This window comes from Sander lucioperca, chromosome 14 (assembly GCF_008315115.2).
Source record: "Sander lucioperca isolate FBNREF2018 chromosome 14, SLUC_FBN_1.2, whole genome shotgun sequence".
Taxonomy (NCBI): domain Eukaryota; kingdom Metazoa; phylum Chordata; class Actinopteri; order Perciformes; family Percidae; genus Sander; species Sander lucioperca.
Genome location: NC_050186.1, coordinates 21,136,508 through 21,154,439, shown reverse-complemented (window position 1 = coordinate 21,154,439; position 17,932 = coordinate 21,136,508). Strand labels below are relative to the sequence as shown.

The following is a 17,932-nucleotide window of genomic DNA, read 5'->3' as shown; positions in this document are numbered from 1 at the left end:
AACAAATCACATCTAGCCACAAGGGAGAGATTTTTGTGATATACAAAAGGACATTCATGACTGGTTTCAATGACGTAAATCAAGCCTAGTCTGAGACTAAAACAATCTTTACTGGAAAGCATGTCTCAGTTTAAGACCAGGCATAATTCAAGTCTACAAACCTACACATTTCCTAACAGATTTAATTCATTTATTGTCACTCAGGGGTTGGCAGACACATGCTTTGGACCATTATGTAGATCATGAATTTAATTATTATTATTATTATTAATTATTTGTTAACTTATTTGTACATTTCTTTGATTTTTTTGTTCTGTTTATTTTCGATATGTCTGAAACACATTTCTTCATTCATTCGTTAATTGGAAATCTTGAGCTGCGGTTTTATCGTTTCTAATCAGTAATAATCCAGACAATTTGAGATAAACTGACAGCATAAATTACTTAACATAATTGAATTTATCTGGCAAGATTAGTACCTGATTAGTATATATACTAATATAAGTATTAGTATAGATTCATACTTCAGTCAACCAAAGCGTGTGGTGTAACCGCAGCCTGAGTGCCAGTTTGATGTTGTCAGTCAGTGGTCTTACCTCTACCAGCTGCAGTGAGCAGTGACGATGGAGAAAATGATGGTGGGGGGAGGGGCAACACACACAGCACATCCACAATGAACGAGGGATGGGATGGCGGAGGGTTGCAAGGGCGAGGGGTGGACATGATGAGGGAGATTAAGGTTAAGTTTAAAGGATGAGGGAGGAGAGACAAGGAGGCGGGTGGTTTAGGATGGAGTGAGGGATGAGGACAGTGTGGAAGTGCAGGTAAGAGGAAGAGAGGGAGCGATACATGAGTTGGTTTGATGGGGGCGGAGGGTGGAGAAACAATACAATGAGTTAAATCAGAGACATGCACACAGTACAAACTGTCAGGCATAATCAACTGCAGCAACACTCAGCCTGTCACACAGGTGATTCAATGACGTGTCATGAGGTGAAGTGCAAAAAGAGAAAGTAAACTATCTGTGAAGAAACTAGAACTAAAAGAAGACATGATGTGACAAGAGAAAAGTCAAAATGATACATTTTGTCTGAGCAATAGTCTTATTATGATGAGATGTATGTATAAGCTCTGGCTAATAATATACTGTACAAACGTTTTAAAAACTAAAATATACAAAACACAAAGTAAAGAAATAAGACCAGAAAACTGAAAATCTAAATAAATCTTGGCTTTCATTGAACACATGACTTTGCACGGTAAATCCTTAATATCATTTAGTTTCGAGCAGCAAACACAGACATAAACAAACACATAGACGTCATGCTGCTCTGTAATCATCTAACAAGCTGTAGACAGACCTGGACCAACAGCATTTACTTATTTGCTCCAATCTACAAATTCTTCACTCTGCACTGAGAGGCAAATGGGTAGTAGTAGTGTAACAAATTAGGTCAATTCATACACAAAATGTTATTTAGGTGTACTGAATTGACTTTCAAACAACTCATCAAAGCCTTTTGACTTTTTGCTACCCAAGTAGATGAAATAATAAAACTCATTTGAGCCAGGTCTGCAGCTAAAACACAGTCTCCCATTTCAAGCATTAAACAGTTAGCTTGGACAAACAGTTGCTTGTCCTCTGTGACGCACCTGTGAAGACTGGGACACTGCCTCGTCTAGGGTTGTCGCACGACCTTTGACCCCCTCTTTGATGGCCAGGTAGCGTCTCTCTGCCTCCGAGTAGCGCTGCGTCACCGTCGCCCCCTCCTGGAGGCTGAGCTCGGCCAGCTGGGGTCCAATCTTCAGCAGCTTGTCGATGTGGGGCTTGTGCTCTGCGATAGACTCCCTGAGCAGCTGGAGAGGCAGTGAAGGATAGAAGGGGGGGGTTAAAAAAAAATACACATTTACGTTGGAAGAAAGAGAAAATATTTGATATCTTACTCTCATCTGGTCCTGTTGGAGTCGGAGAGCGTCGGTGTCGATGGCTGGCGGTGGCAGCTGGGAGATGAGGGTTTCAGTCTCGCCCAACCATGGCTCCAGTTCCTCGAAGGTCTCCCAGAACCGAGCAACCAAAACTTGGGCCTGCTCCAGGGCTGAGAACCGCTCACTGTGGCTCTGACTCACTGCATCGTAACGAGCACTGAGAGAATCTGTCTTCACCTGAAGAAGAAGAACGTGATGACTTGTCAGTTAAGCATTGTGTCCCTCACTTTCCATTTTCACTCAATCCATCCCTTTCCCGTTATTCATTTACACAAAACGTAAATTTTTCCTGCTCAGTCTCTTCCTCTTAATTCTCCATCATTGACTCACTATCAGTGCGTCCTTCTGGGCGTCGCTGCAGGTTTCCAGGATGTCGTCTCTGGTGCTGAGCAGCTGATCCACAGTGTCTTTGTGTCGGATGATATCGATGTTGAAGGCCCTCTGCACTTGCATCTGGGCCACCGTCACGTCAGGCTCCAGGCTCAGGGGCCCCAGAGACTTCAATTTCCGCTCCGTCTCCCCGACCCAGGCCAGCTCTGCATCCACTGCCTCCTCATACTGAAAGGAGGAGTGAGCGTTTAGCAGGTGTAAGTGCCCCCAGTAAAATAGACAAATCTAATGGAAAGTTAGCTCTACATTCTTCTTTGCACGTAGGTGAAACTGCTTGCATTACCTGTTGTGACCTCTGGATGGCAGCTTGTACCAGCTGCACACGCTGAGTGATGGTTTCATCAGACTGGCGGTAGCGCTGGTTGGCATCGGCGACCAGGCGGTCGAGCCCCTCGCGGGCTCGCCACGGCACCAGATCCAGCAGGGCGCTGCCCACCTCGTTCACCGTATCCAACACCAGACGCTTCTCTGCCGACACTTTCTTCAGCTCCTGCAAAAGTGAAAGATGAGTTTAACAAAGCAAAAGCTGCAATCAAGTGGAAACGTATGCTTAAATATGGGGAAATAAAAACTCAAATACAAATGTAAAGCTGAAATTAACTTGACTAAATGGCATCCAGTGCATCACACAGTTGTTTCTGCTGCCGGGGGTTGCGCGACTTGTGTGTGTGGTAAACTGAAAGCATTTTAAATTCTAAACAACTGAAAAGGTCATTGTAGAATGAAAAGACTGGAAAGCGGCAACGAATTAAATGACAATAATTTCTTCAATAGCTTTTACAAACTGTTCCAAGAAATCAATGTTACTATGGTAACTCAGCTGTGGGCGGGTTATTATTGGAACGGCTGAAAATGTCATTACATACAGGAGCTGTCATCAAATCAGTTGTTCTTTTCAAATAATATGTTAATTCTTTCTATTTTAAGAAAAATCTTCTTTTAAAATAAGTTTGTAAAATGTTAATGATTAAGTCTGTACTGTAATTTTACCAACTAAACACGTCGGTTACATACAGTTACTCAACTGCCCCATCAATCATTTTGTAAAGCAGCAGTCACTGAAACAAAACCAAATAATGCAAAAGAAGAACTGCATCTCTGCCAGTTTAATAAAAAACATCTCCTCCTTTATAACACAAAACCATGAAATGTGTGTGTACAGGGCAACGGATGCAATAGATAGATGTTGATTCTTATCCTGTTGTTCCAAACATTCCTTTTAAACAAAGTGACTCACAGCCAGAGTTAATATTATATCAGGAAGCAATGAGTGACAATGAAATAGTGAGTCATATACAACATCACATGTAAATGTATACTGTACCTTAACTGTTGCCTGCAAAAACCGAAATGTTTAAACAGGGAATTATAAAGACAGAAATGAGCTGCTGCATGGATTCTGGTTTCTAATTGATACAATATGTTTTTACAGTGTCCTTTTTATAATAAAAAAAAAAGGATATCTATTTCATACTCCATCTACCTTTTGTCTTTCCTGGTAGGCGGGCGTGGCGTCGGGCTCCATATTGTTAAGCTCCGCCTCCACGCTGTCCAGCCACTGGTTGATGTCGTCGTGGGCGCTGGCGAATCGCGTGGCCAGCTGCAGGGCCTGCTCCAGGGTGCGGAGGGCCTTGCTGCTGCCGGCTGTCATCTCAGCGTAGCGAGACTTGATGCCATCCAGCTTCTCCTGGATCAGGAGAACTTCCTCACCTGCAGGAGGACACACAGGTCTGGTCACACACTGTCCTGAGGCTTTCATAAATCCGTATCCATAAATCAGCCTGCATCCAACAATGAACCATGTGCTAAGTGTATAGAAAATATAAATTTCTAGTTTGCAATTTCTATTTATTTTTGAGAATTTTGCACTCGTTTACTGTGGACTCACAAATTCCTTGTACGTTCAAACTTACATATCCACTTTTGGGGTCTTAATCCTTATATTATCTATAATCTCTATTACTAATAAAATTCACCATTACAAAAATGTTCTGCAAAATCTCACATGTTGACATTTCTGCATACCTCTCATGGCCACATTTGTGTAAAAAAGTGTATTCATGAGGTAGACCAACAATGTCAGGTCAGTCAGCATGGCTAATATCATGAGAAGGGAGACACAAACCAGATGTTACAGTTTGGTTCACCACTGATAAAAATATGTGTGGTTTGGATATGAATCTACAACAACTAAAGGAAAACAGTGTTTTAGTTTCTTTCCAGTGTGATAACTGTGTGTCAACATTCATAACATACAGATTGCTTTATTGAGTTTAGTTACTAACCATTAAAACATATGGGGAAAGATGATGACACCAGTCAGACACCTTCCAGCACAAATTGGAGAATGACCAAGGATAACCGTTTAACCATTGTATTTAATATCACACAGGACACAGAAAAAATCCGGTTCTTATACTGAAATTGCATTGTTGACACTGTATGACAATCTATATAAGCATATAAAGAGAAATTCCTATTTTATCTGCTTTTATATATTTAACTGTTTTAATTGCTCTTCAGTGTATCATTTCTTATACTGCACTGTAACTTTTATTCTCGTATTTTATCCGTTTAAATTTTTTTTATCTGTTTTCATGTAAAGCACTTTGAATTGCCCTGTTGCTGAAATGTGCTATACAAATAAAGCTGCCTTGCCTTGCCTTAGGAAAAGCTAAAGAAAATTTGGAGTCTGAAATTACCTGTGGTCTGTTTTAGTAAGGCCTGCCCATTCTTGATGGCCTGGTCCACGGTCTTCTTCCTGCTCACAATCTCTTCATTTAGAGACTGAAGGAAGGAAGAAAGCAAAAGTTAACCTGTGGTAGATAAAACAAATTGTTCTCTTTGGCTCCAAGGACAACATCATAAGTGTGTTAACAGTGTGCATCCTTTATTTAACTGTTCAGTCAAGTTTAAGTAATAAAACTACACCAATGCGTTTGTGGTTCATGTCTATTCTTTGTACTAACGATACAAAAGCTAATATAACAAAGGCACTGACTTGGTACATGATCCAAGTCCCACAGTCTGTGTTCCTGATTCACGTACTGTATATGTATAATGTCATACATGGATATTTTATTGGTATATCTTTTTATATATAGGAGCCTTTAAATACGATATTATTGCAATTCTACATGTATACTGAAGCCCTTTGCCTAATACATTTACTACCTACTGTTTTGGAAGGAATAACTAAGTTGGCATTCAGTGTGTTGATGAAGTCGTACCAGAGTGTGTTTGTGCTGCTCGGCCAGCAGCTGATGCTGGTAGCTCTGGACAGAGACCTGACCCAGCCTCTGAGCCACCTCTGCCAGCCAGTTCAGCACCTCTACCTCCTCCTCCCCAAACAGCTGAGCGTTAGCCAGCGCCTGCTCCAGCATGCCCGCCCGTCTGGCGCACCAATCAGTAAGTTCCGAGTGACCTGACCTGACCGCTCCCACACGCTCGCTTAACCAATCACGGTCGGCCGCGCAGCTGAGCGGGGTCAACGATTGGCTTAGGGACTCGAGGCGGTCAACCTCGGCTTCACGTGAGGACACGTCCTCTTGAACCGCCTGGGAGGTGTGTGTGTGTGTGTGTGTGTGTGTGTGTGTGTGTGTGTGTTTGAGGGGAGGGTGAAGGATAGTGAGAAAAGAACAACAAAAAGACAGAAAAACAAATGGATAAAAACTCAAAATATGAGCATGCAAATGACAAATCATAAGTTAACAAGAAATCATAAACATAAATGAATGAATGAGTAGAACAACTTAAAAAGACTTGACACAACTGAAAAATAAAAACTCAACTTAGCGTGAGTAAAGCAAGAAATGGACTTGTATGTTTGGGTGCTTTGTGGATCTTATGCCTCGTGCTTCCTCTTCTAGCATCTTTCCATCGAGTTACACTGGATTAGATTAAGTGCAGGAGCATTTTTTATCAAGACCGCTGATTGAACGTGTTTGCTATTATGTGTGATATGAATCATTCTCTATGTTACTTGTCAGTTCAAACGGGGACTGCAAAAACAACAATACTAACCATATTTAAAAGTAAGTAAGACATTAAGGAATTTTCCTGTCTGGAACAACTGTGAATCTATTAAATGGACAATGTGCCATGTTTAGCCTTTACCTTACTAAGCATGTCAACAATTACGAGCACCTTCTTATAAATTCGATCTTCTTCCTACCTCTCAATCTATGAAAAAGTGGGATTGAGAAGATTTATGTGTGCATTTTTTCACCTTTTTTGCTTAGAGGACCCAATAAAAAAAAAAAATACTCACGCAGGCAGGGATTCTGCTCATTGACGCACCTAAATATCAACCTTTGTGAGTTTTTCATGAGGTGAGGGTCTGTGGAACAAAGGGGGCCGAACGGTACCTTGTGCTTCACGATCTGCTGGGTGATCTTGGCCGTCTGGGTTCCCATGGGCTCGGCGGAGCTCAGGCGTCTCTCCGTGGCACTCAGCCATTCTCCCAACGGCTCCACGGCTTCGTGAAACTGAAGAGCCAAAACCTGCAGCTCCTCCAACTGCCTCTGCCTAAAGGACGGGAGGGGGAGGAGGAGATGATGAGGAAGAGGAGCTTTTATTGTTATTTTATTGCTTTCACTGATTTTGTTGCTCAACTCGGACCTGATTTTGTGTCACACAGCTGCCAACTTTTATTACAAAGACAGTTTATGAAACGCTCATGACATTTTTATGATACGTTATTAAATTTGAAAGAATTTCATACACAGATAAAATGTAATATTTTAGTGCGTTTTTAGACAGAGAGAGGGAAGGAGGTTGTTGCAAAGCGGTGAGAAAACACATCATGTCTGTCTTTTTGTGTGTGTCAACAGAAGCACCAAACGGCGTGCATATAAAGAAATCAGTAGAGTGTGGGTGTGTGTGTGTGTGTGTGTGTGTGTGTGTGCATACACTTACAGTATTTATGTTGTTAGTGTTCATACTAGACAGTGTAATACATTCCAGAGACATCATGCCTAACAGAAAGTTGTCAGGCATGAATGTTTTTATAACCATTATATAAATATGACACTACTTAACATGAGATCATCTGGGATATCAACCCTCTTCACTGTGCTTTGTGTGTGTGTACTCATTTCCCCGTAAAGAGTCATTTCTTTCCCCGGTGAACATAAGAGCTGCTGAAATTACTCGCAGACCACAAAAACCTAAAGTAATGATACTATTCAACAGAGCCACACACAGATGAAACAGAAAATAACCACAAGATAACATGCTGTTGAGGAACACCACCAATTACTTTCCCAAACCGCATATTTACAGCAATACAAATCTGTAACTTTCTGTGATATTATCTGCGTTGCCTCTTCGAAGGATAAAATGGAAAGGATTGATCATTTTGAAGTGTCAACAATCATCGAGAGATACAGAACTGAAATCTCAAGAAAGCCAGGAGAATCTATAAGTGCCGGGATGACCATAAGAGAGCAGTATGATATCTTGGTATTGATTGCTACAGGGAAATTATGCTTCTTACTCTATGGGGAATTTAGAGATCCAAGAGCTTATACTCAGATCCGTACCGTAGAGGAGTCTTACCTGCCGCTGGCCTTGTCCAGCAGGTCAGTCCATCTCTCTGCCAGACACTGAAGCTGGGTCTGAATCTTCTCTCGGTCCTGAGTGTCCGCTGTGGCTGCAATCCTCCCTCCCTCAGCGCTGATCATCTCCACCGTCGGCCGGCGGTCATCTAATAATCTCTGGAGCAGCTGGAGGAAGAGAAACACACACAGTTATTGGTACAAATGTATGTATGTATTAGAGTTATTGGTACAAATCAATTGTAAAGAGAGGGTTCTCTTTACAGCGGCAATTAAGATCGACCATGGGCCAGTTTTTTCAGCGCTGTTCATTGGGGGGGCTGACGTTGTACAGGTTCAACGTTTGCTTATTTATTTTGTTTCATTTAAGAATAAATTGCATCGTCTTTTACGGAAAATATATATACTTTTTTTTTAAATGTCAACGCGTTTCGGCGTCCAGCCTTCTTCAGGAAGTTACAGGCTCAGGAGTGGGGTGAAACTATTTAAAGCCAGGTGTATGCACATCAACAGATGCAGACATTCAGCAATCAAGGTCAACCCCTTTTTTATATATATATATATATATATACTGTATATATATCTTATTCTATTTAGAATGTGCCAGATGCTTTAAAGGCATTTTATATATATTTTTTGTAAAAGATGAGTGCCTTGGTTCCTTTCTTGATGTCTATTGGATTTGTTCATGCCCCTTACCAAAGAGCACCGCCTTTTTATCACTAATATAAGTTCCAAGAAGCTCTCCGATCTCTTCCGTTTTTCGTAAGAATAAAATGCATTGATATAATGAGCTCCTCCTCCCTGTAATGAGCCTCATATTTACGTTGTTATCTACAGATGAGTGATGTGTGAAAAAAATCATGAAAATATTTTAATGTAACCTATGAAAATGAAAACTTCAGCTTTGTAAAGGGGGCAACTAGTTTTGCTAGAGGGCCAGATTTTTCCCCTCGGGCGGCGATTTGACTAACACTGCTTTACAGTATTTCTGTAAACTTAGAGGTGGTTCTCAAATGTAGTCTGAACGAAAGTTACGTCCTTCCTGCTTAGATAGCAGCTTCTCTGTCTGCTTTGAACCAACAGCTTGCAACTGAGCCTTGGAATGCAGCTCTCTACAGTTTACGCTCTCTTTCTCAGCCAAACGGTGACACCACTCTTTGTCACGGATGTAAACACGTGTGATTGATCGTTGGTCGAGACTGCAGCACACTTACGTGCACAAACACAGGAAGTGTATTTTGGATAAACAGGGAAAAACTGTGTGAGTATGTGTGTGTCTCTGAAAACAATACAAATCCACCAGGGATGTGTGTGTGTGTGTGTTTTTATGCCAGTCTGACTGGCAGACGGTCAACTGGGGCCGTTTGGATGCCAGGCAGACAGATCATTGACTGTGTGCGTGTGTGTGTGTGTGTGTGTGTGTGTGTGTGTGTGTGTGCGTGTGTACGTGTTTGTCATTCAAATATATATTGTTTGTGATTGAAGGACACTGAGGACACCTGAATGCCAATAATGTCTCAAATCAACCCGTCTGATAAATAAAAGAACGGTTTCTCACAATAATGTTTAAAAAATAAATAAATGAATAATCCAGAAAAATTGAAAGTAAAAAAATTCAAATCCACAGACAGAAGTTGGCAGGATACTTTAAAGAGAAGGATGTGGGTGGCAGTAGCTTAAAACTGGGTTTGATGACACCGCTTCAAATCCCAAAAATGCAAAATCTAAACAGACCCTTAATGAAAATCACTTTTCATCAAAATGTACTCTTGATGACTTAAAGCAAGACACTGCTGTCTGCTGTTTTAAGCTTTAAATCTCTCAGTTCTGTTTTGATTTCTGGAAAAATATGAAGATTTCTTATCAACTTGTGTTATTTTAATTTACTTCATCCTTCATCCTTCTCCTACCTTTTGTTCTTGGATTTGGGCCTTGACTACGCGGTACTCGGCAGATGGGGGCTTTTGATTGGCCACCAGCTCCTCTGTGTCGCTCAGCCAGCTTAGCAGAGGCTCGAGAGCATCCTGGAATTTCCCACAATGCAACAGGGCCTCCTGCAGCTGGGCGATCCGCTCTGCCACCTGAGGACAAGAGCGACGGAGTTGAGAAAGGAGGTCGATATAATATACTGTGTATTAAAGAAGTCTATATAAGTCCGAACGTCAGAGAGTCATAGAGTGAAGTCGTACCCGCTTGTTGAGTGAGTTCCATTGAAGGTTGGTGGTCTCCAGGTCGTGCTCCAGTGCCTGGGTGTCGGTGTGTTTGGCGGCGCTCTGGATCAGACCCTGACCCACTGCGTTGACGTGCTGCAGCTTTGGTTGAATGCTGTCCACCTGCTCTCTCTCCACGGCCTGGAAGAGGAAGCCAGAAAAGGGTTAGAATTGATTTGTTGAACGCGTAAGCAAGAAAAGAAGGCCTTAGTTTAAACAGTTTATTTGAAAGCAGAAGTCAAATATACACTGAACATTTATTCTGCGTGATATCAAATGGAAGTACACTTTACCACATTATGGACCTACATATAGGAGCAACTGGGTATTAGGAGAGGAAAGACAGACAGGGATGTGCAGAGATAAGAGAGGAGTGGGAGACAGGAAGGGAACAGGAGAAATGAGGGTGGAGGGAGGAGAAAAAAAGAGGAGGGGGAGAAGAGGATTATGGGGATTAGAGGGTTAGGCAAGTAAGGGGGCTGGCTGGAAAAGGCTGAGTCGACAACACACACACACACACACACACACACACACACACATTGCAGAGTACACTAACACACGTGCATGGGTGCGCACAACCTTCACTTAATCACACACAAGCAGACACTCAGACCAACACTCACACACACATTTATAGCAAATACACACACAACTTTGCCTGTCTGGACACATTACTCACTCACACACTCACACACACACACTCACACACTCACACACACACACACACACACACACACACACACACACACACGCCACAGTGGAGGGCTGGAGCCATCTTGTGATGACAATAGAGGCAGCCACCCGACACTAAAGACAACCAGACTTGACTTCCCTGGCTCTAAAAAGACGAAGCGACAGCCAATACAGCTCGTCTGTCATCACAAATCTGGGCCACTACTGTATCCAAACACATAAGTACAGTAAGGGTTCTCAAAGTTTGGACCAGGGTCCCATTTGGGGTCGTTGGGAAGATTCTAGAAGTCCCAAGCAATTAAGTGTATAGGATTCTCACAGTCGATAAGTCTTTAAAGTCATTAATCATGCAAAAGTGCCCCACGTCCACTGGCTAGAGCTTCACAAATGTAAGAATTTGTCGCTTTTCTCTATTTTATACCATTGTAAATTGAATATAGTTGTTTTTGAAAATGGTGACTGGACAAGAGAAAGAAGTTTCCTTTTCTGTCAAACTAAAGACTAAAAGACTCATTAATCAATTAAGGAATTATTTGATAATTGACTTTCATCATTTTGATTTTTCATTTCATCATTTGGAAAACATCCCTGACCTATAAAATCTTGATCCTGCCTGATTTGTAAATGTTGTTTTTTGAAAGCGGTAAACAGTCTAGTTTTTCCTTCTTTTGGTTTTACTGTGGAGGAAAACAACCCAAAACCAAACAGCTAATGAAATAAGTGGAAGAAAAAAATACATTCAGCTAAATTCCTGAAAACCATTCTGCTATACGCAACAATTCACAAAACCATTTTCACGATTCCACCAGTAAACCACTACAGATTTAATTCCTTTCATCTGGTCATTTCTGGGACAAAATCCTGACATATTGGGGTCCGAGGCTGTCGTTTGAGAAGTCCTGACATCAAGGCCCACAGGGGGAGAATTAGGCCTGGTGGTTTATAATGCTGTGGCAGCCAAACCCCAGCGGCCACACAAAGAGACGTAGAGATACACACACAACTTACCAGATGTCCGCACATCCAGAACACACACACACACACACACCAGATTTTGGTAAATCCAACGCCTGGGGGAAAATGGCTGGTGTGACAACACTGAAGACGGTGCAGTTAAAGTGAGGGAGAGGGAAAATGTAGGTTCGGGTTTCAGTGAAATACCACTATGGCCTGGAAGAAGCTACAACAGTCGTGGGTGTCAAATAATAATAAACCACTGCAGACTACTGACCCTAATACAACTGAAATGAAGGAATCTGAACAAGAAATGTTTTTCCCCCATTTGTACCACTACATCTAAAAAGATGTATTTGTGACGCTACATTTTTTTCATCTTGAAATAAATCACTCCTACGACCTCCAATAAACAGCCAGCTATCAGACTGCAAACAGCAGCGGATCTCAAAGACTAGTTCAGGTTTATGGAAGAATGTGAAACATCGCTGAGTTTCCACTGTGATGATTCTTGGATGATTTCAAATTAAAAAGCCAAACAACAAAACAAGGCCAAATTAAAAAGGTTTGTAATTTGCCTTTCATTCAGAATTTATTCCACTGCATTTAAAAGCTGTCAAAGCCTTAGATTTGAGATTTATGACGTGTTGAGGATGTTTACAGACACAGTACTGAGTTGGTGTATTAGATCAGCTGGAAGTGGTTGAGCTAGAACGTGTTTCTGAGTCTCTGCAGTGGGTCATAATCAAAGGGTTTACAGGTTTCTGCTCATCTGGTTTAAATATGGCATCAAACTACAGGTTCTCCATGCCAAGGCTTTGTGTGTGTGTGTGTGTGTGTGTGTGTGTGTAGTTCCTAATCTGTGCATGTGTTTATCCGAGTGTGTATAAATCTATGTGCGTAATTATGTGTGTGTGAAAAGACGTTTTCTACAGGTATGAATCTCAGTGCACTATTAATTATGAATGAGTAGGGTGTGTGTGTGTGTGTGTGTGTGTGTGTGTGTGTTTGAGAGTGTGTTCCTATCCAGTTTGGACACAGCTGTGTTGTGGTGATGGGCGTCATAGCTGCTTGGAACAGGAAGTCTGTCGGCCAGAACAACAATGACTGTAGCCATGACCTGCTCCACCCTAGGCCTTATCCTGGTGTGTGTGTGTGTGTGTGTGTGTGTGTGTGTGTGTGTGTGTGTGTGTGTGTGTGTGTGGGTGCGCGCGTGCGTGCGTGTGTGTGTGTGTCTAGATAGAAGGGAACAGAAAAGGAAAAAACAAGGAAAGTACACCCATTCATCATCTAAACATACACTGGAATTTATATTAACATGTTATAGGTTCTGTGTGCCTACATGTCTGTCCATTCTACCTCCTCTCTTTCTTCTGTTGCTCTCTATGTGTTTTCTCTCTTTCTGTCTCTATTCCAGCCGCCCTCCCTGCTCTTTCTGTCCCTCGCCAGCTCTAAGTGGTTAACTCCACTAAACCAGAGCCCTGGAAAATGGCCCAAATACTTGTCATTCTTCCCCCACCTCAGCCAGCATGCAGCAACACCAACTCTTAACTGAGCTCACTGAACTTATTACCACTGTACTTGTCATCCTTCTGCCTACAACTTTTCCTCTTCCTCTCATCACTCATCTCTCTACCTCTTCTCTTCTGCTCCCCCTACCACAGCTGCCTCCTCTTTTCCCTCATCCTCTCCTTTGTCCTGCTCAGTCTCTCCATCTGGACCGCACTGGCGTTCTCACTTCAGCCGCAGTTCAGTGTGGACAGGTGATAAAAAGCACTGGGATGAAAAGTACATCTGACTAAAGCTGGGCAGGTGGACACTGACTAAATACTGTTTGCATTTATTTGTCTCCTCAAATAGACATCAATTTGAGAGGCTGTTTAAATGCACAGGAGGAGGAAAGAATTGACAGGTTTTTTTGTCATGTTTATCAAATAAACTGCAGGAATTTGAAAGAATACAGATTTTTGTCTGGTTCTTGGTGAGTTTTACGCTTTGATAATTTCATAAAAACATTTACAGAACAGCATTCAAAAACACAGGTGAGGTGGGTGAGGAAAAGAGGTTGGACCAGAGGGTAACATCTAACTCAAAAGTGGATCTGTAACGATTAATCAACTGACATAAAATGAATCTGCGATTATTTTTTATAATCGATAAATTGTTTTAGACATTTTTCAAACAAGAATTCCAAACATTTGCTTCTCAAATGTGATGATTTGCTGTTTTTCTTTGACATGTCTGATATTTTTAGGTTTCGTCAAATAAAATAAGCTATTTAATTACTTTATCTTGGGTTCTGGGACATTATAGCGAGCCCCTTTCATTATTTTCTGACATTTAATAGACAAAGTGATTAATGGTTTAATAGAGAAAAAGATTGATAGATTACAGTAGATTAGTTGCAGCCCTACTTTAAACTTTTTCCTCCATAACATTACATATTCATGACTAAATAAACAAAGTAAAAAAACAAAAAAAAAAAAGTATTATTTATTGAGGGTTTAACACTCAAAAACTAATCTGCATCATCTGGAGGGTGTGGTTTGATCAGATTGTGATTGATCAGAAAAGTATGTGACATCACTTCTTTTAACTGAACCACGCCTATTTAAAATGAGTGAGAAGAGCACAAACAAAGCAAATTAACCAAATCCTTTTCTGTGAGCAGACAGTGTGAGTGTATGTCTCCTGTACATGAACACGTGTGTGTGTGGATGCTCTATACTTAGCCGTCATCTGTCAAGCCAATAACGCAGAGGAGAGGAATAGCTGCGTTGACGGAGTGTGTCCGAAACATCACTCAAGGACAATCAATTTCTTAATCGGGACAGATGAGGAACATGTCGCTCCTAACAAAACGATGCAGATAATTACAAGTGACAGCACATAGAAGCTACTTCTGCCAAAAATATAAGAAAATAAGGAAGAAAATATGCTGAGCATCCAGAACTAGTATCTCAAAGAAACTGAGAGCATGCAGGATGTTGCGCGGCTACACTGAGTTTTCAAACTTGTTATCAAAGCTTTAAAGTAGTTCTCTGAAGCTGCGTCCTCTCCTTTCATCTTTCTTTCCCTTCCTTTCCATAACTACGTGACCATGAATAGAGCTGGTAGTCATATGGAAAAACCTGTGCATCTTTAAAGTGTTGCCTCTAAAGCTACACAAAAGCAACACAGCTGAACCGAATAGACCGGTATGCAAGACATGCAGAAGAAAGACAGGAATAGTGATCTTTTGATAAAAACTGAATGCGATAAGTGTATAGGAGCAATAAATAGAAAACCAGAGGGGGAAAATGATAGCGTACCATCATGTGTAAAGGGTTTCTCCTAAAAAGCAACATGGCAGCCAGTAACAGCACTGCTATCACTTTGCTTTTCCATCACACACCCACACCTCCCTCCCTCCCTCTCCCTTTATTCCTGCCTCAGCCTTCGTCTCGCACTCTCTTCCTGTCTTTCAACCCCTCATCCTTCCTCGCACTCCCTCCTTTCTCTTTTAATGGAACAAGGAATGAGGGGAGGAAGGAAAGGGTAGAAATCTGTTTCCAAACTAATGTCGATGGGGGGAAAACTATTTTGCCAGGAAGGCTTTGCTTTAAGCCACGGATTAACCGATCTGAGACACAGGGATGAAAGGGGTTAATGGGCTAATAAATCCCATTTGGAACCAGTGTTGCTTGTTTGAACATCAACAAACAGATACAAATCTGATGCAAATGTGGCCTGCATTCAAAGCATGTTGGCTCAAACCGTACTATCCTCTCTTTCTTCCCCTTTATTGTTCCACCAGCTTTTCTTCTTCACTTTCAGGAATATGATTGTTTTGATCACACTAGGACTACTTTTTAGGCACCGACCGAATTGCCTCTAAAAGTATCGAAAAATGCCTCTTCATTCAATATCCAATTTCAATACCTGAGGAGTAAATCTCATCAGCGTCAGTGAGCATGCTTCTACCAAGTTCTAATAAGGTTTGTGATTGGCTGTCCAACGTTACACGTCTAGGAAGGAGGCAGGAAAAACTATGTTACGCACAGAGAAGGGGCTCACATAGTAGGAGCTGAAAAACAAATAAAAAGATTTGTGCCGTAATGTGTAATGTTGTAATTTCTTTTTGTTTTATAAAATTGGTCTCGGAAAAAAGTATTGTTCAGGAACCGGTGTCGAAGTCACGGTATTGGTATCCAGCCCTAGATCACACATATCTTTTCCTTCATTCAAGTCATCAGTGCTCTTCCCATATTTTTGGGAATGTTTGTGCTGCTAATCAGCTCCCTGTGAGACAGGCAAAGAGAGTGTTATCTATGATTCGTAAGAGCTGTGTTGTCTCACTGTGAGAGGAGTGATGCAGAGGCAAACATATGTAAAATCATTGAAAATACGCTTCAAATATTTGATCTCATTTTTACATTTTGAGAGCATCTACATTCAATTCCAGTGGGAGATCAATGTGTTCCTGCATTTGCTTTCATGCTTTTCTGTGTTCCTGAACACATCCCCCTCCTTCTCTCCCTCCATCTTTCGCAGGTTTATCCCGGAGGCGGTTGTTCAGAACCAGAATTATCACATCAATCAAAACATAAATGTATGAGCCGCAGACCTGAAGCCACCTGGTTCTCTCTATCCCTGTGTTTCTCTCTTTCTCTCTTTGCTTCAACATCTTTCGCTCAATGCCTCATCTTTTTTCCAAACCATTTGATCCTTCTATTCCATCTTGTATTGGATATGATTTGGAAACTGCAGATTTCATAAACCTACAGTTGGTCTTTTTTTTTTTTTTTTTTCTTTGACTGCCTCAGAGTTATTTTCAAAACTAATGTCATAACCAATAATAAGACATACAACTGGCAAAAAGCAGTGTATATCCAGTAAAACAGGTTATGCAACTTCTGAAATATAAAAAAAAAAAAAAAAAAACGGTTATGAAGTCCAAATCAGTTTGGACTGCATACAAACTCTGTTCGGTGTTCATCCATGTGGCCATGCAGCTTGACTGCAGTCACTGCATGGCAGAAATAAGTAATATTTGTATGTGATATGCCTTGAAACTTTAATGGATTTCAATTAAGATAATTTAAGGATTTTTGAGGACCCTTTAAATCTTGTATCTTGTAATGGGCTTTGAATGAAACATGTCATTTCTGCCATTTTTCTAAATCTGTGTATAAGCTGCTATCAGTAAGTCTGTCTGTACTGTGCGTTCCCTCGCCCCACTTCATCAAACAGCATGCAAAGCCAGTCCATCTGTCTGTCTGTCTGTCTGTCTGTTTGTGGGGCACACATACACACACACTGTGCCTTAAAATGAGCTCCATATTAATCCAAAGACCTTCTGCTTGTGTGTGCCTGCCAGCGAGGCTCTCTTATCATTGTACCAAAGCCTCATGCAGCGCTAAAAGGTGCTCCTCTGTGCAAACAATAGCTTCCTCCACCCAACCTCCCTGTTGCCTGTCACAACTCTTTTTGTGTCTGCTTCTTTGTCTTTTTAAACTCAGTGCGCATATCTGTCTCAACACTGTCCCTTTTCAATGAATTTCTATCAGAAACTTAACGTGAAAATTGCCTGCTGTTGCTCTTGTTGGTTTTGCATCGGAGCAGAGAATTGAAGTGGGGTGGGAGATACTGTACAAAGACAGAAGAACTGAGAGCAAAAAAAGAGATAGATGTGAGAAATGAGAAATAAAAAAGGCCAACAGAGATGTAAGGGAAAGTGTGACAGGTCGGTGTACAACACACAAAACAGAGAACGAAAGACAGGACCGTCAACAGGCCACAGAGTCCAGAGTTCCAGTGTTAGCCCCGACACATTCTTATCAGATATCTAAGTTTATACTCCCCAGACAACTTCAAACACTTGTTTGTGTAGCCATGTTGGCAGAGGCAGCTCCCCTCACAGAGCGCCACAGTATTTACCTCTCACCTTCTTATCTCAGCAACAACACCAGCCAAGCATGAAGGAGGAGAGGAGAGGAGAGGGAGGTTTGGGAGAGAATGAGAGTCAGTTGAGGAGAGTGAGCATGGCCGAAGAAAGGGGATTTCATCACACAACAAAAGTGCATGTGTCACCTTTCAGAAATGTTAATAAAAAATGGAATTTCCAAATAGTCATCCACCATACATTACAAAAACAAG

The 17,932-nt window shown here is 41.5% G+C and overlaps 1 protein-coding gene across 36 annotated transcripts in view; it reads right to left on the bottom strand.

The window, feature by feature from the left end:
- macf1a (microtubule actin crosslinking factor 1a) overlaps nucleotides 1-17,932 on the bottom strand; it is a 240,862-nt gene that overhangs the window by 23,373 nt on the left and 199,557 nt on the right. For 26 of the 36 annotated variants that reach the window (XM_031295606.2, XM_031295608.2, XM_031295616.2 and 23 more), the window contains 12 exons: nucleotides 10,127-10,288; nucleotides 9,848-10,018; nucleotides 7,936-8,102; nucleotides 6,744-6,903; nucleotides 5,607-5,933; nucleotides 5,079-5,163; nucleotides 3,860-4,086; nucleotides 2,660-2,866; nucleotides 2,317-2,544; nucleotides 1,945-2,163; nucleotides 1,654-1,857; nucleotides 597-605 (listed from right to left, as the gene is read on the bottom strand). In XM_031295606.2, the coding sequence (XP_031151466.1) occupies nucleotides 597-605; nucleotides 1,654-1,857; nucleotides 1,945-2,163; nucleotides 2,317-2,544; nucleotides 2,660-2,866; nucleotides 3,860-4,086; nucleotides 5,079-5,163; nucleotides 5,607-5,933; nucleotides 6,744-6,903; nucleotides 7,936-8,102; nucleotides 9,848-10,018; nucleotides 10,127-10,288 (2,166 nt within the window). The other 10 variants (XM_035991437.1, XM_031295618.2, XM_035991439.1 and 7 more) reach the window with 4 other exon arrangements.